The 23,755-nt window shown below is 41.1% G+C and overlaps 1 protein-coding gene across 2 annotated transcripts; it reads right to left on the reverse strand.

Moving 5' to 3' along the window:
* Window positions 1-7,687: 7,687 nt before the first annotated feature.
* On the reverse strand, window positions 7,688-15,343 carry LOC311025638 (ubiquitin carboxyl-terminal hydrolase 2-like). 2 transcript variants are annotated; one of them, XM_084028640.1, is made up of 12 exons: window positions 15,004-15,343; window positions 11,219-11,266; window positions 10,995-11,133; window positions 10,434-10,545; window positions 10,223-10,333; window positions 9,879-9,943; window positions 9,687-9,790; window positions 9,505-9,582; window positions 9,333-9,411; window positions 8,976-9,083; window positions 8,771-8,891; window positions 7,688-8,611 (listed from the first exon to the last, which is right to left on the reverse strand). In XM_084028640.1, exons 1-12 carry the CDS (start codon window positions 15,160-15,162, stop codon window positions 8,506-8,508), a joined length of 1,230 nt encoding a protein of 409 aa, XP_083884766.1. In that variant the 5' UTR covers window positions 15,163-15,343; the 3' UTR covers window positions 7,688-8,505. The 2 variants fall into 2 exon arrangements, with proteins under 2 accessions (XP_083884766.1, XP_083884765.1); XM_084028639.1 differs by having other exon boundaries at window positions 9,505-9,585.
* Between the last annotated feature and the right edge of the window lie 8,412 nt (window positions 15,344-23,755).

A 23,755-nucleotide genomic window follows, 5' to 3' on the forward strand; every position in this document is an offset into this window, starting at 1 on the left:
GATGCAGCTGTATCTTCCTCTCCTGGCTCTTTGCCTTCTTGGCGCTGGTAAAATATATATTTACAAAGAGTTTTATTGATGTTTAATAAATAATTTTTGCTTCAGATATCAGCTACAAGCCATTGTTAAGAATAGACTTGATTGTTTCTATGTTCGATTTGGTAATAATGGAGTTAGGATTGTTAATAACGTGTTCATAGTTCAAGATATAAATGTTAATACATTATTAATAAAAAAGGATTCTCATCACTGAGTCAGACAACAAACGCTACGTTAATCGGAATATGAACGGCTGCACGTAAATGCAAAAAAGACATTTATCGCATGTTAAGGTCAAGGTTGTAGTATTTCTAACTTTGGCATCTGAAGGTGAAGGTCGATAGAGGTCGTGGCTTCAGGGTCATAACTTTTGATAGTGTTTGTTGAAAGGGTTAGTCATAAGCATTGGCAAGCTGTTGCAATGGCGCTATTGTCTCTCAGATAAGGGTTTATTATCATTGATTTATTATTAATAGTTCTCAAACATACGTCGGCGAACACTCTTTACTCTCGCTTATCACTAAATTTTGGCATAAATACTGGGATATAAACAAGTTGCTTGGTTCCGCTAAAACCAGATGTTCGCCGTTGCTATGACAACAGGTGAAAGCTACCGCAAGCTAGCATAAATGCCTGTTGTTAGCATCGTAATAAATTCGCAAATTTGACACTTTATAAACTCGCAAATTTGACACTTTATAAACATAACATCGGCACATAGAGCCGACAAACAAGTTGCTTGGTTCCTCTAACACCGGATGTTTGCCGTTGCTATGACAACAATTGAAAGCTACCAAAAACTGTTGCATCTGCATCGTAAAACAACTTGCAAATTTGCCACTTTTTTTCTGCTCACCTCTTTCGGCTCCATTTTTTTTCCTAAAGTAGCCGTAATACACCGTCGTAGCTACCTGTGTTTGTGGAATCTACATCTAAATATTTTTAATATACATATTTAATGCGCAGTCATGTAAGGAACATTTAATGATTTTTCTGTGTTTTTGCATTTGCTAACACAGTAGTCCCGTGTATAGCACAAGTATCTTCACCATCAACATCACCATCACCATCACCATCACCATCACCATCACTTGATCCATCTACTAATCCATCCACCACTGCTGCGCCTACATCAAGGCCTACAACCGGGCCCCCAACCACTGCCAGACCTGGGACTACAGTCACAGCACCAGCTCCTGCTTCTACAGGCCCCACCACGGAGCCAGCAGGGGGAGGGCTTTCATCGGGCGCTATAGCCGGTATTGTCATCGGCTCCATCGCCGGAGTGGCTGCTCTCGGTGAGTAGAATAAAAAGCACGCCCGTTAGGTCACACCTCATATCTGCCTTCATCCTGTTATCCATTAACAAGGATACACTGGAGCTCTCATAGGAACAGGAAATGCTCACGCCTCACGCTGCTGAAACCTGATCAACTGAATTCAAAATGTTAATATCACGTAGTGTTTCAAAGCTGAATGATTAAAAAAACATTTGACTTTTGATGTCAAAAACAATAAGATCTACATGAATCTTGTGAGACACTAAATCATAATTTAAGGGAAGATGGAGGATAAGTCAAGATTATGAGATACCAGGGTTCCTACACCTTTCCAAAGTAGACTGATATGTATTAAACCACATTTTGAGGGGCTCCTGTTGATGTATTATCTTCCAACACTTCCAACAGCACCAGAGAGGTAAGGGATGATAATGACATTTAAGTGTTTTCTCTGTGTTATATCATATGTCATCACATAGAATAGATATTTCAAGCACTTTTTTCTAAATCAAAGCACTTTTCAAACCTTGAAAATACCACACTAAAATTCAAGTGTTTTCAAGGATTCAAAAGATTCTTAAACATAATTTTGAGACAGTGTCCTGTTACTTTTTTTCTTATTATCTCAAAGGTTTTGATGCAGAAATTAGACGGAATAAGTCCAAACTCGGCTCATTTTGTCTTGTAGGGTTTTATTTGAAAGCAAGCATGGTTTAAATCTACATTAACAAGCATTTAAAAAAAATGAATGTATTTTCAGGTGGCGGGATCTACGGCGTGTTGAAGTGCACGGGAAAGGTCTGAGACCAGTTGGATGGTCGTGGATTTTAAGATGGAACATTTAACTGGACAATGAAAATGTTCCTATAATATAATTACAACAGTAAGACATGATAATAACAACATGGGCCAAAAAGGAAGACGTTAAAGTGAAATTGACTACTTTGGTATCTTTTCATTGTCGGGAATTAATCTTTAGTTGATCAAAACACATTTTTTATTTCATATTATTTTCATGTTTCTTCTTTATTGGCAGATTAAGGTGCTTTTAGAATGAAAAATGTCTCGAAATGTCCTTTACATCTGATAACCCTGGATAGCTTTGGATTTTAATATGGATGACGGCTGCCGGATTTTCAGAATAACACAATTTTTTTTACGATGGCAGTCTATGATGTATAAAATGTACAGCTCCTGAGATTTCACAAAACAATAAATTGTCCTCAGTGCCACTGTGATACAGAAAATACAGGAAAATACTTTGAAAATATCTGTAAATGAGTATTTAATGTTGAATATTTCTGTCATTATTTTCTTAATATGAACTTGGCTCAGAGAAAAAGGCTTTGAAATCACTCTGTTTTCTGAATGAATAAATGTTGCCCATTGTTCTCTTAATTGACTCCTGTGACACGATATAACATCTTTGCACTGTAACAAAAAGTTACAGGTGTGGGTTACGTAAGAACGTTGGTTCATTTTATGGGTGTAATGAAGGTTATGGATGCGGAATTTCAATATTATCAAATATCAAGGACAATTTACCAGCTTTTTTCCCCCCCAAGTTTTTGATGATGAATCAGTGAGGCTTCAGTAGACCGATCTGATCTGTATTAAACCACATTTTGAGGGGCTCCTGTTGATGTATTATCTTCCAACAGCACCAGAGAGGTAAGGGATGATAATGAGATTTAAGTGATTCACATTTCGGGGAAGCAACACAAAAGTGTTAATCAATCAGGTTTCCTACACCTTTTCCAAAGCCAAATTCAAGCACTTCTCAAGCATTTCAAAGTGCATTTCCATGCTTTTCCAGCACCTTCCAGCTGTGGTAAACTACATATTTGTATCAATCCAATCCTCAGTATTCAGTCTACTTATTATGTCACTTGTTCATCACATTAATGAGATGTTATTGTCCTCTAAACAACCAACATGATGTTTGGAGACAGCTTTTTACAGAAGGACCACAAATGAAAAAAAAAACAAATTTTTTAATTTATTCCAAATCCAAGGACTTTAAAAACAAACCTTGAAAACACAACAAGGATTTCCAGCACCGGTAATGAACCCTGTTTGTGTAAACACTAACAGCACCAGAGAGGTAAGGGATGAAAATTTGATTTTAGTGATTCACATATTTTGGGGAAGCAACTAGACAAGGGTCGTTAAACTAAACTTCCGGTTCATGAACGGGATCAGCTGGTATGCCGTTAGCCCCTGCAGGCGGCGTTACCGCAGACACCGGGGCCGAGGAGGACTACCGAGGGTCGGTAACCGGTCTAGAGTCCAGTGGGGTGACTTAAGACTAGAGGCCACGGGCAGTCAACACCAATCAGTCGTAAAAACCCAGTTAACTAAATCGCTTAACAGGCTAAAAAAGTTAGGAGGCTAGGCTAGGAGCTAAGCTAACACGCAGCAACGGACTCTGACGTCAACAGAGTTACCGTTAGCCGTTAACGCCAAAAGAGTCTAAAATAATTAGGTAGCAATGAATGTGGATTTAGCACAGAGAAAGAGAGAGTGACCGGTTAACAGATAGACACGGAAAAACAAGGAAGGGGAAAGTAAAAAAAAAAATCCAATGGACGATCTCACGGGAAGCTGCGTTACGACAGCTCTTCTTCTTCTTCTTCGCTGATGTTTTACGGCAGTTGGCTCCACGTACGTTAGCGCCCCCTTCTGCTTATCGTTGTTCATCCGTGTCCTTTTCCCTCCTCCACACTAGAACACATTATACACTATATACATTAAATATATATATATATATATATATATACATATAACACAATCAACTACATAATAACAGAGAAATTAAAGAAAACAACTAAATAACAATAGATTCGAAAAAAGCAAACAAAATAGGGAAAAAGATCAATACAAGAATGTACATACAGGTGAATAAAACAACATATATATATATATATATATATATATATATATATATATATATATATATATATATATATATAGCCTATTACACAACACTGTTGATTTCCTACAATGAAAAGTCTACCCCTAAAGGTTGCTGTGTCCGATTCTCAATCGGATTATTGTGATTTATTGTCTCCTGTTAGTTCCCCCCCTACTTTGTACTTTATTACGGGGTTGACTGTAGATAAGCTATAATCCCTTTATTCTTGTGTTCTCCTAATTACGTTGCAGCAGCCTACTCTGCTGGACCCACACGAACCGGACTATTCTTAAATTAGCTGAACAACAGTTCATTAATCCAATCTTTTATAATATTGCCTTTAGCTCTGATCTGGCAAAACTATATCTTATTCCAGATACTGGTAGATGCACTTCTTCAAATCTATTGTTTGTCTACACTAATTGTTTTTTACATTACATAGACGAAAACTATTTTTAATTATTCATTTATCAGTGACAAAACAGACGTATTTACAAAACAAAAGTATTTGCAACTATACTAATAATACAAGCAATATAGTAATACATACACAAGAAAAGGTTTAAAAAAAGAAAAAACGCAAAAGTAAAGAGGAGGAAAATAGAGAGGGGGAAAGAGGGGAAATATATTAAAGATGCCATAATTTATCATGTTTTTGTGTTTATATTTGGATTTTCTTGCTGGGGGGAGGGGGGGGGGGGGGGGGTCCACTTTAAAGTGGACTTTAGCTCTCGCGAGGCCCGCATTGTTTCATGGCGTGGTCATTAGCGGTGGAAGTGTCAACACACTGCAGCGCTAGGTTACAACACTGAAAACACCATGCAGGCAAATTACTGTTAATGCCCTGAGCTGCGTGATCAGCCCATATGGCGCACGTGGAAGCCAGGGGGACTGTGTGTGTGTGTGTGTGTGTGTGTGTGTGTGTGTGTGTGTTTGTATGTTGGGGGTGGGGAGGGTTGCTGTCCAATCTTTCAGTAAGAATGAAAATGAAATTCAGGTGATGTTGGGACTTTGAAATCGTATTCTAGTCCTTCTCAAGCGTCCTGAGATGACTTCTGTGATATGACACTATAAATAAAATTTAATTTAATTTAATCAAAATCAAACTAGAACTATATTTTAAGGGGAGACACCTCAGGTGATATCCCCACAAAACTAGATGACTTACATTAATATAATTTATTTTTTTTGTATTATTACTATTTTTTTTATTTCATACATTTCTTCCCCAGGCATTTTCTCGTGCTAACTTTTGGTGACTTTGGGAGGAAATCTACCCCTTGTATGCCAGATTAACATGAATGCACTGATCCCCGACTGTGTGTTTCCTAACTCAGTGTTTTGTAAGAGCCACAGTTAGCAGTGCAGCTGCAACAACACTGGCCTCGCTCCGACGTCTTTATCTTTTTCTCCTCACAAATTGGCTTCCTCACTCATCGTCTGTTCAAGCCACAGAAACCTAATCACTCTCTCTCACACACACACACACACACACACACACACACACACATTTCTTTTCCCTCTGGCGTTAACAGGCTCAGTGGCTCGAGGATAAGAAGAGTTTCCTCTGAGGGAAGAGAGGAAAGATGTGGACGTAGTCTCGGGTAAACCTTTGGTTCTGGGTTAGATTGATGTGTTGGGTTTCATATTAAACATCTTTGCTTTAAGTTCCTTTCTGGCCTCATTTTCCTTCATGTTAACCAGAATACATATCTGACCTTCAGCCCTCTAATAAACAAAGGGTTGAGGCACTGACTAGGAAATAGCACCTTTCACATCTGCATTGATCCACTCACATGACCAGGGTCGGTAATGTGATGACGATCTTGTAATAAATAAGTAGCTAATCAACCCGGATTACACTTGAAAAAAAAAAAAAAAACTGCAATCGGATTATAGTTATATTTTTAAAACGGATTACTTGAGTACATAATTAAATTTCACCAATTCTTAAAGCTGAATATGCTCTTCTGTTCATTAAAGTAAGTTGCTCTCCTCAGGTTGACAAATTCTGTGATTGCTGTTTTTTTTTAATGATGATTCATGGATAATGGAGTGGAAATAAAAAGAAACAGCATCCCACATGTTGTAGGATACACACCGGTTTTGTGCCGGTGCTGTTTCCGTGAGGGTAACTGTGAATGCTGAGTATGAAAAAATATATATATATTTATATTGGAAATATGTTTGGGACGCTACAGAGACAAAAGCATATTTATTACGAACCTATTCACCTATTAGGAACATCGCCTTGTGGTTTGTATTCAGTAACTGACGAGGTTACATGTCAAGGTAATCTGACCTGATGACCCCATGTCATGGCCCCCTCTAGTGGCCGTAGTGGGAAATAATCACCTCCACCACATGGCCTTTTTTAACTGGGTCAAAGGTGTTTGTGACACAAATCCAATCAGACCTTACTCAGCTCATTAAGCCTGAAAGTTCACAGCAGGCGCTGCAGACTCGCTGACCTTATAACACTTTGATGTATTACTGAAGAAAATGCACAAATAACCAGTTATGGCATACTTGAGTACACAATCAGTTACATCCCGTTATAAAGATGCAACTTCTTTATCATATCAGGTTGCATCATTTTAACATAAAACTACATTTTCCATTACAGCATTTAGGTTAAAGCTGTGTCATTACATTTTTATATGAACAATATAGAATTACTGTCTGTAATGTAAAAGGTGTTACTTGTTGGTATACACACCCAACAGAGTTCCTCTACGAGGCTTTTCTGGGGCGAGGGTTACCCGCAACTTTCCTCCAGTAAACCTAATCTCCACGCCAAAGTGTGCTCCGATTAATCACACTGTTACTACCGACTCAGCACCGAATACCAAACAGACAAAGTTAGAGAACATTCAGCCACTAAAGAGCCAGATATTTCCCTCGGGAGGTGGTGGAGACCAAAAACTGAGCAAAAAAGGGGTCTGGATGTCCGTTATGAAGCCAGAAACTTTAAACCAATCGTTCCTATGTGTCTGCTGGACGTTTAAACAGGAAACCAAACAACTTATTACAACTCTAGAAAAAGAAGGGGAGCCCACATGAGTTGTAACTAAGAAAACAAAGTTTGTTATGGAATGATAAATGAAACGTAACTAAACCAAAACAGGAAAAGAACACCGGTTTATAGTCTTGCAGACAGAGCGGCTCCTGCAGGGAGAGGCCCGCCTCACAACTCAATAAAGGTTGAATGTCAGATGTTGTGTTTTTCATTTGTTCTGCTTCATCAGTGTCACTGGTTCAGTGGCGTTTTTACCCTCATGGACTCTTCCTTTTGGCTGGCCGGGCTGCATAAATAAGGGTTTAAATGGAGAAAAAAAAAAATACACACTATGCAATGTAAGTTAACATCGAAGTTTAATCATTTATAGACTCTTGAAACTGACTTAGATGCAAAGTCAGCAACTTTATTGCTGGAAGAAGTATCGTTGATGCACTTATTTAATACAGCTGCTTTGGTATGTCTGGCTTACACACACACACACACACACACACACACACACACACACACACACACACACACACACACACACACACACACACACACACACACACACACACACACACACACACACACACACACACACACACACACACACACAGTACAGTTACATTCACTGCGCTGTCCATAAATACTGTACAAAAATAAAATGTGCTTTGACATAAAACATCCTCTCTACGTTTCTAAGAGGAAATGATTATAAGGCTTTTGTTCAATGACATTTACACCACGCTCTCTCAGTTACTGGCACTCTGTTCAATACAATAAATTATTTATTTGCAGTGGCTGCGTGAGGCTTTTTTTTTTCTGACGTCCTTAAGGTTAATAGTCCACGCCCAAAGTGCATGAAAAAAAGAAAGATTGAGCGTGTAGATTCAGGTCCAGGCACAGCTGTAAAATGTTTTTCCTCGTTTTTGGAATCCACTGTTGCATGTTTCGCCATGAAGAAGGTCCGAAGTTGTGCCTTGAGCTGAATTTCTGCAACAATATATTTTGGGGGGACGATGCGAGAAGTGTCGCTTCTCGACATCCTGAAGAATGCACCGTCACATCCGGCTTTAAAAAAAAAAAAAAAACTTGGGAGAGGAAGGTTGTTTTCTCCTCTCTCTGCAACACTTTTTGTCTTTTGTGCTCAGCATTCACAGTCTGTAACGGCGGGCTTCTCTCCACTAGGCGGAGCCATCTCCCAGCAGGCTGGACGGCGTCGGACTGCTGGTTTTATATATATATATTTATTTATTTCTGAACTCCCTTTAGAGCCGACACATCTGATATTTGCAGTGCGGGGATGGGGCCAGCTCGTAGAAGAGCACGTAGGCGTTGCTGCTGCGAACCTGGCTGGAGGACACGGGGCTCACCCTGCACAGAACACACAGTACACCACGCTCGTTACACCACCCCGAACACGAGAACACCTCGCTGCACATAATTACGCCACACCTTGTTTTTCTCTCATACAACATGTGCAAATGTGGTCTTATTAGTCTGACAACACACGTCTGAATAGATGTGATTTACCTGGCGTCGTTGTAGCTGTACCACTCCCCCAGTGTCTGGTTCTTGCAGTAGGCCGTGTAATGGCCTCCCAGAGCGTTCCCAGAGTGGTTGGATACGGCATACAGGTTATACACGGGGCGCTCTGCAAGAGGGGACAACGCCGTCAGTGAAATCCAGCCACGCTTGGCAAAAAAAATCGAGCACGAATTGTGTAAAAAATACTCACCGCTGCTCTCGGAGGCGAACTCCCGCACGTCCAGATCCTTGAGAGGGAAGTTGACGTAAGTGGAGAGTTTGCTGGTTCGGACGTTGGAGTCTGAGAAACGCTTCAGGTCTGAGAGGGAACGCCGAGTCAAGGAGCACAACACCACTTAAGAGTACTTTTTTTTTTTTTACTTCTGCTCTACTGCGTTTTAGAGGGAAATATATTTTATGTCTGAGCTACTTCACAGATATGATGCAAGTACAATTAGACCTCCTGAACCACCAACGGCAGCACAAAAATAACATTTTTTTGTTGTTGCTGATAAGCTCTATTTTAGCTTTCATACTGGAGAGTTATTCATCTGCGAGGAAAGGATACGAAGCACGAGGATCTGAGGGAACTTCTGGATGCTGAATCTTTTGGTGCATTTCCTTCTGGTTTTGCATCTGTTGCATGTCTGAGAGAGAGAGAGGGAGAGAGAGAGAGTGAGATACCGTCGTCATCCATACATCATCTTCACAGAGGAAGGTGGACCGTGGCGGCTCCTTACCGGCCTCTCCTCTCCGTCCAACACGTCTTCTTTGGTAAAGAGCCTCAGGCAGTCTTTGAGAGACACTTCACCGGAGCTCTTCTGGGGGGGGGGGAGGGGCGAAGTTCAGAGCAGAGAGTCAGCAAACTACATGGAATACACACTATTTCACTCCATCCAGATGGTTTAACCCTTCTCCGTACCTGTGCCACGGGGATGGAGAGGTCCCAGAACGGGTCAAACACCGTGGAGCGGAAGCCACAGGCGGTGCAGGTGACGGAGCTCTTCAGCTGTCCGACAAACAGATCTACAAAAGGAAACCAGAGTAATTACTTTAAATCCACATTTTAAGGATGGTTTTAAAGGTTAGAATGCAGCCCGTCAAGGTCTCTCACCCACGACTTTGCTGTCCTCTCTCTCCAAGTACATGTTCCACATCCGCCTGCCCTTTTCATCGTCCCTGTGGGTGAAACCAAACAGGAGAGTTTATTTTCAATAAGGAGCCACTTCATGACATTGCAAAGGGTCGTTCAGGGATTGATAAGTACATATGGCTCATGTATTTTCACATATTTAGGGGGATTATTTCAGAAACCGGTTATTTCAAATTGTTCCACCATTCATTCATGATCCATTCATTCATTCATTCATTCATCAGTGCGTCATGGCAGTGACAGGTGTCGGTGACAGGGCAGGTTATGAGTGACTTATTGGGAGCTGGGGGGGGGGTCAGACTTACGAGAGGTGGTCAAAGTCCTCCACAGACACCTGAGGGCGGACTGTCACTCTGTTCACCTCATTGTGGAGGCCGTCCAATAAGAAGCGCAGGAACTCCTGGGCGTCCTGCTGGCTGCAGGGAGACAGGAGAAGACAATGTTACTTTATTGTTATTCTTCAAGTGGATTTAATGAGGAGGAGGAAGAGGAGGAGGCGGAGGAGGGAAGACGTACTTGCAGCCCACAAATTTGGGAGCGAATCTCTGGATCTGGCTCTTGAAATCCGAGGGACTGATGGCCTCGTTGTTCACAGACGTCCACAGGCTCTGAGTCAGCTTGGCGAACTCTGAGGAGGAGGAAAGACAGGAAATCACAACATGATCATGAAAAAAAAGAGGTTTCTTAAGCTCACAATAACATCCCTGACAAAATCCAACCCGTTTTAACTTTCAAAATTTGCATTTTCCTCCAACGTCACAAGGTTTTTGAGAGAAATCTGCACTCTTTAGATAAAGATTCAGCGTTTTGATGGGCTTGAAATGTGTCTCATTGGTGTGGAAATAAAAGCTTTGAGGTCGGGTTGGGATCCTCATGTGGGTTTTTAATCATTGTGGCGCTCCTCCCAGAGATCCGAGGTATACGACTGTCAGACCTTCAGCAGTGAGTTAGTGCACAGACTATAAAAAGCACATAAAACCCCATGATATGTGACCTCCCGCTGAGCCATAAAGTGACTCAACATCGGCTGAGGGACTACATGTTCCTCGTTATCGCTTTGACAGCTCTCGTCCCTACCTTCCATGAGGGCGGCGTTGGTCGAGCTGCTGCTGCGGTTGTTGTTGTTGTTGAGGTCCGAGCGGTGGACGTTTCTCAGGCAGTAATCTCTCAGCTCGGGAGTGTTGCTCAGACACTGGAGGATGGAATTCATGAAACACTGGAAATAAACAAAGATGAATGAGATGATGGCGTCATAGGCGTTATGTGCGTTAGACAGCAAAGTGAAGTAGATGCTCACTCACGGTGTTTCCCAGGTTCTTCAGGCCCACCAGGCCTTGAGGACTCTTGTTCTATGCAAACAGAAAAAACATTAATTTTAGTCGATTCGTGCATTTAAGGGAGAATTATACGCAGATAAAAAAAAAAAGGTATCACACAGCAGAAACACGTAGTATTTACAAGTGTTTGTCAGGCTGTCCGGCTCAAAGACGGCAGGATGTTTCTTCAGGGATTAGTCAAATTTATAATCCCACAGTCAAACAATCAAATATGCTTCACGATCGTCTCTAAAAGAGATGCCTGCGGGCGTGCAAGCCAATGCACACAGAGCGTCGTTGCCTATGGCAACCCGGCAACTCTTAATGTCAAGCCCTGCAACGACTGAAGTCCTGAAGGGGAATATGGGCAATTTTCATCAACTTTTTACCCTCTTTGGGTGGAGGGGGGGACAAAAGTGCCGACATATCCTACAACAATAATACTGCAAACTTGCTCACAGGCGCATTAAATGGGAAAGAATGTGCTTTTCTAGATCGGTTTCACATCAGCCCAGTATGTGTGTGTTAAGGATATTAATGGGGCTGAGTTGGGGGTTTGTTTGGCCCTACTTTGGTCCCCTGTGGGACGAGACCGGGCCCTGAACGGGAAACGTTTGGTGTCATGTGAATGTAAAATGAGTGAGCGCTGCTCCAACGCATCCATTAATAGAGTCTGACAGTCTTCCGAGCTATTGTCTTGTATATGACCTCATTTAATCCGCCATGTCACATGTGATGATGTATTAGTGATGAAGAAGAGAAGCAGCTCGAATCTAAAAGCGTCCATGCAGATATTTATTGTATCTTTTACCTCATCGGTGGAGCTCGCTGTTAAACCTCCCCCACATGAGGTAACCGGTGTGAATAATCCCCCCCCCCCCCCCCCCCCCCACAGGACCGTCTGGCGTTTATTCAACACACACCATCTGACCGTCGCACTGTTGGCAGCGGCGATCATCAGCAACCGTTTCACATGTTTGGATGAAATACCAACACGCACCGTCGTGTCCCTGCATCGATGACATCACACTGGGCGTGTGACCAAAAAATCTCTACTGAGAATCTGGGGGACGATGGATGTGACGACAGGTTGTTTGTGCAGAGAGTTTCAAATCGCTGCCGAGAGTGGAGTTTATATCTGGCGGTTTAAGCGTCTGATGAAAGCCACCAAACACCTGCTGATTTATGTGCAACCGGAGGAGAAGTCACGAGCAAGAGAAGTTGTTCTCGGTCAGGGTGGAGACGCAACGGGTGACGTGTCGGCTTGTGACCCTGCAGGTCATGCTGTCGTCAGGGCAACAACACGATGACGAACGCACCCACATAAAACCCTCGCTGTATTTAGTGTAAATATATTCCACTTCATTCTTAAATTGCCCTCAGCGCTCCTCCCCATCAGCGTTGCATCATATCTGTGGGTCAGCTCCACATGTGACCTTTGTAAGTGAACGTGTAAGAAGTAGAATGCAAATACAATGGAGTGGCAGCGTTCAGTTTTTAAACGCACCACGTTATCGGGAACAAACCTCCAGAAAACTGCAGGTCTGCTGCAAAATCTCAGCTTTTTAAATCAAGACCGAAGACTTTAATGTTTGCCGCTGCCTTTCAGTAAACAACACAATTGATTAAACTTTCTCACTGTTTTATGTAACTTTGAATTGCCTTGTTGTTGCCTTGTTGTGCTATAGAAATAAAATGGCCTTGCCTTGCAATATTAGAGGAATTTGCTATTTGAGAATCGATTAAACTAAAGCTCACTCGTGGAGAGGTTTAGTGCTGCGACAATGAAATTGTGTTTCTCTTCCTCTCTGCGGTATTTGAAGGTGACCATACGGTCCCCGATCTGCTGCACCGATCTGGTAAACACCAGACCAGCGGGGGGGTTGGGATCTTAAAAAAGACCCCAAAAGAGGATGTTGCCACATTCACGCCCGGCCAACAAGGCCGAACAACATGTGACGAGGAAAAGCAGCACCGACACTCGTGCAGCGACCTCGCCGCTCCCTTGTAGACAGTGAAAACAAGAGCCTGCCTTACATAAGAGCAGAAGGCTGGGCAGAGATCCAAAATCTGTCAGACTCCAGCAAAAGTTTATGTAACTAACTAGAGAGGACGAATTAAAAAAAAGAGGCAGGGCCATGTTTTTTTCTGCTACAGACGCTTGAAGGGTGATAACAAAAAGTTGGTGCATGCGACAAACTTGATAAAAAAGTTAAGTCATCTCTGAAAAAACAAATATCAACACGCTAACGTATTATAAATAGAAATGTTCTGACAATAAAAGGTAATGGTTATTTGCTTCACCATCTTTGTTGAGCGTGTTAGCATGTTAGCATTTGCAAATTGTTCCCCATCCAAACTCGAAGGAGCCCACACTGCCTCTACCTGCACCTCCCTGCAGAAATATCATCTCATTTTTGGAAAACAATATCAGAGAAAAGCAAGTTTGTCAAACTGATTCAGAAGCATAAACGAGCTTAAAAGAAAAAGAGCGACTAACATCCCCTTCAAGGACGAAACAGTCTAAAGTGCACCCTTGTGACCAAAACACACACACACACACACACACACACACACACACACACACACACACACACACACACACACACACACACACACACACACACACACACACACACACACACACACACACACACACACACACACACACAGAGAAGAATGTGCGGGCTGTGTGTTCATGAAACGTTCTGTGCAAGCGATAAAGGTGACAGTCCGGACGCGTTGCTTATCAGCCCTCCTGTTACGCAACATAATCCTTCACACTCGGACTGCTGGTTTTTCTACGTCCTTCACCACTTGAGGGCAGATAAAAGAAAAGGGGGGGTCAAAAAGGTCAGGGCTGTAACTCGGCCACCCTCTATGGCTTCCCAATGTGGTTTCAAAAAGATGAACGGGGCGTGTTTTAATTCAACTTTAAAAACCATATTGCTTCATGGTGTCCAGTTTGAATGAATTAGTATATATTAAGTATTTTTTACTGGATATTAGTGACTTCACTGCCATATTTAAGTGGAAAATACTCTGAAATGTTAATGTCAGCATACCTGATGACATAACTTTGCCATCCCTAGGTATCCTGAACAAACTTGGTTTAAAAATCTGACACATTGTTGCATCATATTTGAAACAAAATGATGAAAACGGGTTGTTGTCCCCTTCCTGACATTAAAACAATAAAAAAAAAGCATTAATGTTGCACTTAAAGAAAATCAGCAAAGCTAAATAATCAGATGTCAGGGCCCAGCCGGACCCCCTTCCTGGACCTATGTAGTCTAACACAGCAGGCGGGACCTACAAGTGCTGTTAAATCAACTTAAAGTGAGCAATATGAGATTGTATCAATATGTTTTATAATTGTTTTAGTGGAGAGAGTTATGTCAGCATACATGATGACATAACTCAAGTATCCTGAACAAACTTTACCCAGGTTTAACAATCTGACACATTGTTGCATCATATTAGAAACAAATTGAAGAAAACAAGTTGTTGTCCCCTTCCTGACATGGAAACCATCCAAATAACATTCATTTTAAAGACTGCACATGTGAGAATAATAATCTGTAAAAGATAAATAATCAGATCTCAGGGCCCAGCCGGACCCCCTTCCTGGAGGTATCTGGTCTGACACAGCAGGCCCGACATACAAATGCTGTTAAATCAACTTTAATTGATCAATATGAGATATTCAATAAGAGGAGAGGTGCAGCAGCAGGAGGAGGAGGAGGAGGAGGAGGAGGACCAGGACTCACCTTGGCCTGGTTGATGATAAGACCCATGAACGTGGACACCAGCTTGGACCGGGACAACGACGGGCTCTTCCGCCGAAAGTCCTGCTTGTCTATGGAGAAAGCGGCGGGCTCCTCCGGTAACGTGACCGTCAACGTGTACGAGTGTCGCAGAGACGGCATGTTTAATGCTCTTCGAAAAAAGAAAAAAATCGATATGTGATCAGACAGGCCGGACAGCCGCGTCGCTCCTTCGTCCTGCTGCGTCTGCGGCTCGCTCGTCGTCCTGCTGCGTCTGCGGCTCGCGGGACTCGTCGGTCTGTGCCGCACTGTTTACCCGGAGCTGCTCCTGTTGAAGAATAACACAGAGGTGGCGTGTGGCGGAGTTTTTACTGCGTGCTGTAAACATCCCCTCCCACCCAGCGAGGCGATGCCTTCAGGTGCCGTGGGGAATGTGAGAACTACTGTTGGTGCATTGACGGTGCCAAAGAAAAAACAGTAGCCTAACTCATAATTCTTCCCTTTTAATTACAAACACCACAATGTAATGTGATGATTATTATGGAAAGAAAGAAGAAGTTATGCCACACAAATACATTTTTCTTCAATTGTTTATTGTTTCATTGTTTTTTTTGTCTGTTTTTTTTGGGGTGGGGATATTTGTTATTTTAAATTAAACCATCTAAGAAATGTAGCGGGGAAATATTTTTGGGGTGCTAACAACACATACAGAAACATGATTACAAATATGTTGTATATACTCAAGTAAAGTATAATTGTAATAATAATAATTATAATAAATATAACACTAATTTCTCTGCACCATTCAACAATATTCACATTTCAAGATGGTGTTAAAAATAAGGTTACATTTTCTTTATTGTTCTTTTCTGAAATATTGTGTAGCTAAATACAAATGTGTTCTTTCTCTAAAGATTTAAAAACCACCAGAACTCAACAACCCGAGCAGAGAGACTTGGTGACCTTGACTTTGGTCTTTAGACCGTGGTTCTGACTTGACACCGAAACAGCTTGGAGTCTGATAAGAACCTTGATAGCATGGCCTTGTAAACTTTTACAGGTCCTTAAAAAAACACTGAGTCCAGTGCTTTCAGTCATGTAGCGTGATATACTCCGAGTATTATTGTATTCGAACAGGGCTGAAACCACACAATGCGTCTGCTAATAAGTTAAGGCGTTTACTCCCTTGGGTGTAGAAATGGGACATTTTGACCTGATTGTGGCACGAAGAAGAAAGCTTACTGGCGTCACCAACAATATTAGGGTCTATCCTCAGGAGATCGTAAATGTTTATTTTTTGTAAATGTTTATTTTTGTAAATGATGTTTATTTCACGTCATATTTTTAATGCATCAAATTTGATGCCAATCCGACCAGTAGCTGACCACTCGGACAAAAACGTAAGAACGGGCCATCCCATTCACGCCCAGCTGCCACCCGGTGAAAACAATTAGAGTTCAGATGCGTCAGCGAGGTAACACCTCAAACGGCCTCCAAAAGGAATGTTGCCCGGCTAACTTTGACACCTTACAGTCATGGCAGAGTATTGTTGCCTGCTTAATTGAACCAACCTTTAATGAGATAAAATACCTGGTTTATCACGTCAGCAGGAAGTAGTTCCGATTGAGCTTCATTTTTTTACTCTGCTCAAACAACATATCGATTGCATTTAAATGATGGGTCATTGTCCCATACAGCATATGTGGGTCAACTACATTAGCTAAAATGCTTAATTTGAGCGTGGCTACAAAGGTCACGATAGAGGAAATGTCAGCATAGCAGCAAATAATGTAATTAGGGCCCGAGCACCGACAATTTGGGGCTGCAAGCCTATTGTAATTTGAATGTCTCTTATTATTATTTTTTGACAGGTTTGATGTGCCTTTTGAAGGCCTCAGCATAAAAAACCCCACCAAATTTGGTGTGCCCATGCAGCCTGGTGAAAAATGTGAGAATTTGGCGGTTTCGTATTTGGCCACAAAAAAGTTGCTTGCCTGTTAAACCTGAGGTTGAACATGTCTGAACCAAATTTCTAATATCTGCCAAGATACGTCACTGAAAACCAAAAATATGCCAACTTTACAGCAGTAGATCAGTAGAATCAGACTGAATGTTATCCTCTGGGGACCATGCATGACTGTAGTGGGAAACATCGTGGCTAACCTTCTAATTGTTTTTCAGGTGTTTCAATCTGGACCACGGTGATCAGACCCATCAACAGACCTAATTTACCTTGAATATTCATTGTCCCCATGGGATGTATATATTTTATTTTTTTAAAGCTGCCTTAACTGTATAATCTTGCCACACCTTGTTTCCAAAAAAGCATTGGATAAATATAAGAAATGATTACTAAATATTAAAACCACAATATGTAAGATTTGAAAATGTCAATATCTGTTCCTAATGTACTTTGGATTTTTTTATTAATTTCTGTTTACATTTTGCACTCTTGCACTGAAAGTATTATATCCTTAATTTTATTTTGTACTTTTTACTTTCTTTCATTTTATTTAACACTAAGAGTTTGCACACTTATTACTGGTAACAAATGCTTGCATTGCTTTCAAGTATGAAAATACAAAACTTGAATCATCATCTCCAAAGGATCAACCCATGTCATTTCAAGAGTTTTTTTGTTCTGTTCCCACCAAGTAATAACAAAAGCAAATAAATCAGGTCAAAATGTGTACTTTTTCAAACAAAATGTGATAACCACTGTGTTTGTGTTAACATTTCTAATGCTTGCAACAACAAAACTACAACATACATCATCAGAATAATTCAAATGATGCTACAATGACATGCAAATTCTGCACATTGAGCTTTAATTGTAAAGTGGGCACTACTAAACCCATTCATTCTCCCAGAGCTTGAACCCTTTTATAATTTAGACACTCACCTCAAAATTGTCAATTGTGCTGAACGTGCTGAGCACATTCATATTTCAACTCTGACGAACCCACTTGATTTTAGAACCCCATGGCCTTTTGTTTTAACACTTCTCTGAGAACAAACTCTACTGGAACAATGATTTTTCTGTGATCTCAATAAAATGTGGCAAAACTGACATTTAGTGTGGGATTAAACTTGATAAAGGAGATATACGATCAAGATAACGGCCATGTGCTGCTTGCTGTTGTTAATAATCACCTCTGAATGCCACGTTATATAACAAAAAGACAAGAGTTCATGCATTTTAAATAAATGTTAATTATATATCACAAGTTTAAAGTTGATACTGCTTTCCACGAGAGAGTAAACCGCTGCAAAAGCAAGCACTCCCCAAGTGATTAGTTATAATTACAACTTCAATCACACCTGCTTCATCACGACGCCGCCGCTCCCTGAATTCAAACATGCAAATATGTACTTCCACTTTGCTCTCAGGCGAGGCCTGTCGTGCTGCACACACATACATGTCAATTGAGGGAATGCCTCGAGCGAGACTCACTTTGGGTGTGTGTTTACGAGTGCTAGCATGCTAACATTAAAGAACTACCACAAAAAAACTAAAAGTACAGCTGAGAGCGAGAGGAATGTGATCAGTGTTGGAGGTGTTTCTGGAGACATTATACATTTTGACATGCAGGTAAGTTAAGGGATCACCAAAGTTGTTACAATTCATCCTGAGGGGGGAAATTAATGTACCAAATTTCACATAAATATCCCCATGATGACCCTAAAGGAGAAGTCAGGGGACCACGAAAGTTATTTAAATTCATACTGGGTAGAGAACATAGATGTCCAAATCAAATTTCATGGCGATGCATCCGATAGCTGGAAGATATTTCCCAGAAAACCAAATCTTAAATTCACAGTGCTGATAGGAAGTCAGTGGATCACCAAAGTCATTCATTTCATCCTCTGGAGACCATGAATGTCTGTAGTGCAAATTGTCTTGGCTAACCAATTAATTGTTGTTTCAGAAATTTCCATCTGGATCATGGTGAACCAACATGGCTAACCTAATTCACTTTGGATATTCATTGTACCCACATGATGAAGATATTTGATTTTGTGATGCCTTTGTTAATCGTAGATTAGATTTTGCCCCACCTTGTTAAAAAAAAGCAAACAAATGAGATAAATATTTAAAAAAATATTTGTAATATTAAACCACTATATCCTTCATATAGTGGTTTCTAATACCGACATTCATGGTCTCCAGAGGATGAATGATTTGAAAATGTCCAATGTCAGTGCTGCCTGCGGTAAAAACAAACAAACAAACAAACAAACAAAAAAAAACGGGGCAAATGGCGATGCAAAACTGCTCACCACTGAGAATGAATACTGAATAATTTGAATTATGCTTTAATAACAAACACATTCTGCACATGGGGCTTAAATGTGTTTTGCGGGAACTACATAACCCATTCATGCTCCCAGAGGTTGAACCCCTGTCCACCCTTTTGTCATGAAATGTGTATGTGTATTCACAGTCACTCGGCTGATGAAACCACTTGATTGTTTTTAAATGACCCCCATGGCCTTTTGTTCTCACACCTCTCTGAAAACAAGCGTTACTAAATCATTGATCATTTATATGCGATAGCAATAAATGATGACAAATCTGACATTTAGGGGGGAATTAAACTTGATTAAAGATATACAATCAAGATAACAGCCATGTGCTGCTAGCTATTGTTAATAATCACCTCTGAATGCCAGGTTATATAACAAGACAAGATGCATTTTTAGGAATATTGCTTATCTCACAGGTTGGAAGTTGATACTGTTTCCAACAACAACAAAAAAATGCTGCAAAAGTACACTCCTCAGATGATTAAAACAATTACAACTTCAAACACACCTCTTGCATTGCAACAACGCCGCTCCCCAAATCCAAACATGTACTTCCACTTTGCACACATGCACGTCAGTGAGGGGATGCCTCGAGCCGTACTCATGTTTGAGTACTCTTCTGCACACGTCACCGGACATAAACTTTACGGTTCGTCACTGCCTTGGATGTCTTTACATAGAGCAGTGAATCATCAACACCAGCAACGTAACACAAATAATAAACAGATGCATGGAAACTGCTCTTTGGAAAAATGTCACATTTATTATGAGAGATTATTAATATTAGGTACTAACTGGCCTGCAGGTAACTACAATAGACAGTCTACAAACTAAACAGAGGTACAGGTTGAATTTAGATCAATCATGTTAATATCTGGGAAGATAGGCCAACACAAATATCATTTTATATGCAGATGATCTTTTGATTTATTTAACCAACTTTTTTTTAGAATGTATGTATATAATTAAATATATAATTAGATAGATTTATTTTTACCTACCTGCCTTCCTGCCCACCTACCTTCCTTCCTACTTATCTGCCTACCTACCGGCCTGCCTGTCTACCTACCTTCCTACCTACCGTCCTTCCTACCTGCCTACCTACCCGCCTGCCTGCCTACCTACTTACCTACCTACCTACCAGCCTGCCTACCTACCTACCGTACTACCCGCCTGCCTACTTACTTACCTACCTACCTACCTACTTACCTACCCGCCTGCCTACCTTCCTACCCACCTGCCTACCTACCCGCATACCTGCCTACCTACCTACCTTCCTACTCACCGGCCTACCTACCTGCCTGCCTGCCTGCCTGCCTGCCTGCCTACCTACCTACCTACCTACCTACCTACCTACCTACTTACCGACCTACCTACCTACCTACCTACCTACCTACCTACCTACCTACCTAGCTACCTACCTACCTACCTACCTACCTACCTACCTACCTACCTACCTACCTTCCTACCCACCTTCCTTCCTACCTACCTACCTACCTACCTACCTACCTACCTACCTACCTACCTACCTACCTACCTACCTACTTAGGCAAAGGCAACTTTATTTGTATAGCACATTTCATACACAAGGCAGACTCAAAGTGCTTCACATAAAAAAAAATAGAAGAATTAAAAGAAAATAATAAAAAAAATTAAAAATGCATTACAGAAAGAAAGGAGAATAAAAACATATTTGCAATAATTAAAAACAGTGCAGACATTAAAAGATTTAGCAGAAAGCTATGGTGAACATAAAAGTTTTCAGTCTAGTTTTAAAAGTGGTCAGAGTTGGGGCAAGTCTTACATCTTCAGGAAGTTTATTCCAGCCATTTGTTGCATAGTGACTAAATGATGCTCTCCCGTGATTGTTGTTTACTCTGGGAATCACTAACAGATTGGTCTCAGAAGATCTTAGTGGTCTAGAAGTCTTATGTAGTGGGAGCATATCAGTGATATACTTCGGTCCTAGACCATGTAGTGATTTATATGTGAGCAGGAGGATTTTGAAATCAATCCTCTGACATACAGGGAGCCAATGTAAGGATTTAAGAATTGGTGTAATGTGCTCACATTTTTTGGTCTTTGTAAGAACTCTAGCAGCAGCGTTCTGAACAAGCTGTAGCTGCCTAACAGTTTTTTTTTTGGAAGACCTGCAAGGAGACCATTACAGTAGTCTAGCCTACTAGTAATAAAGGCATGTACAAGTTTTTCTAAGTCTTGAGCTGACATGAGCCCTCTAAGTCTTGCTACATTTTTTAGGTGATAGTAGGCTGATTTTGTTGCTGATTTAACGTGACTGTCGAAATGTAAATCAGAATCCATAATAACCCCAAGATTTCTGGCTTTGTTTGAGGTTTTCAGGGACAGAGAGTGAAGGTGTTGAATTACTTTAAACCTTTCTTTTTTAGCACCAAAACCATTATCTCAGTTTTGTCCTCATTTAGTTGTAGGAAGTTTTGGCACATCCAGCCTTTGACTTGCTCAATGCACTGGCACAGAAGATCTATGGGGCGATAGTCGTTTGGTGATAGTGCTACATAGATTTGGGTGTCATCGGCATAGCAATGGTGGTCAATGTTATTATTTTGCATGATTTGTCCTAGTGGGAGCATGTAGATGTTGAATAAAGTTGGCCCCAAGATTGAACCTTGGGGGACTCCACACGTTACATTGGTAGGTTCTGATACAAAGTCGCCAATGGATACAAAATAGTTCCTATCTTGTAGATATGACTTGAACCAGTTTAAGACTGTGCCTGAGAGCCCCACCCAGTTTTCCAACCTGTCCAAGAGTATTGAGTGGTCGACAGTGTCAAATGCAGCACTGAGGTCTAATAGCATTAATATTGAAGTTTTGCCAGAGTCTGTGTTAAGACGAATGTCATTTACAACTTTAATAAGGGCCGTCTCGGTGCTATGAAAAGGTCGAAATCCTGACTGGAAGTTGTTGTGGCAGCCAGTTGAAGCCAGGAAGTGATTTAGTTGTTGGAGGACAACTTTCTCAATTATTTTACTTATGAAGGGTAGATTTGAAATTGGTCTGTAGTTGTTGATAATAGAGGCATCTAGGCTCCGCTTTTTTAGAAGAGGTTTAATGACTGCAGTTTTGAAGGCCTTTGGGAAATTGCCTGATTGAATGGAGTTATTAACTATTTGCAATACGTCTATTGATAGGCAGTCAAAAACATTCTTAAAAAAGTTGGTAGGTAAAGCATCAAGGCAGCAGGTGGATGATTTTAGATTTGTCACCGTTTCCACTAGAGTTTTAGAGTCTATGGCATTAAAGCTTGCCATCATTGCTGTGTTACTTTTGCCTGAACAGGGTGGTGATCCAACTTTTTTGTTTGAGATATTGATGGCGCGTCTGATGCCTTCAATTTTATTAGTATAAAAGAATGCAAACTCATTGCATTTCTGCGTGGAGTGGAGTTTAGCTGGTATTTGTGTTGCAAATAGGGTTTTCGCCTTATTAGTGTTGTTGTTTATGATATTGGAGAAGTATGTTTCTCTCGCACTTTTTAAGACTAAATTGTAGGCCCGGAGGCTCTCTTTATAGATGTCATGGTGAATATGAAGTTTAGTACTCCGCCAGATTCGTTCGGCCTTCCTGCACTCTCTTCTCTGGGCTGTCACAACAGCAGCTTTTCTCCAGGGTGCCTTTTGCTTACCAGAAATTGTTTTAACCGTAGCAGGTGCAATGACATCTATGACATTCAGAATTTTGGAATTAAAGATGTTTACAAGATCATCAGCATGACATGGGTTTAGAGGTGGTAACGAGGAGATGGCATTTTTAAAGAGTACATTGGCATGTTCATTGATGTACCGCTTTTTGACCTTATTTGATTCTGTTTGTGTGTCAGGAATGAAAGAAATATTAAAGAAAACACAGAAGTGATCAGACAATGAAGGATCAGTCTTACCTACCTACCTACCTACCTACCTACCTACCTACCTACCTACCTACCTACCTACCTACCTACCTACCTACCTACCTTCCTACCCACCTGCCTACCTTCCTAGATACCTTCCTACCCACCTGCCTACCTACCTACCTACCTACCTACCTACCTACCTACCTACCTACCTACCTACCAATCTGCCTACCTACCTACCTACCTACTTACCTACCTACCTACCTACTTACCTACCTACCTACCAACCTGCCTACCTACCTACCTTCCTACCTATCTACCTACTTGCCTACCTGTCCTCTTGTTGCTAGCTTGACAGCTGGGAGTTCAAACAATAGCCACATTCATTTTTGTGGGAGTGTGTTTGGATGGAGGCCTGAAGAGACTTTGACACACATGACTTTTCACAAAGTTATCTGTGTCAAATATCACTGATAGTTGGAGGACTCCAGCCGACTTAAATGCCTCGAAGGCATTGTTTCATTGTGGAAAGAATTTCCTTGAATGGATTGGATAGCTCCCAAGCAACTGAAC

This window comes from Eutrigla gurnardus (genome assembly GCF_963514095.1).
Source record: "Eutrigla gurnardus genome assembly, chromosome: 15".
Lineage (NCBI taxonomy): Eukaryota > Metazoa > Chordata > Actinopteri > Perciformes > Triglidae > Eutrigla > Eutrigla gurnardus.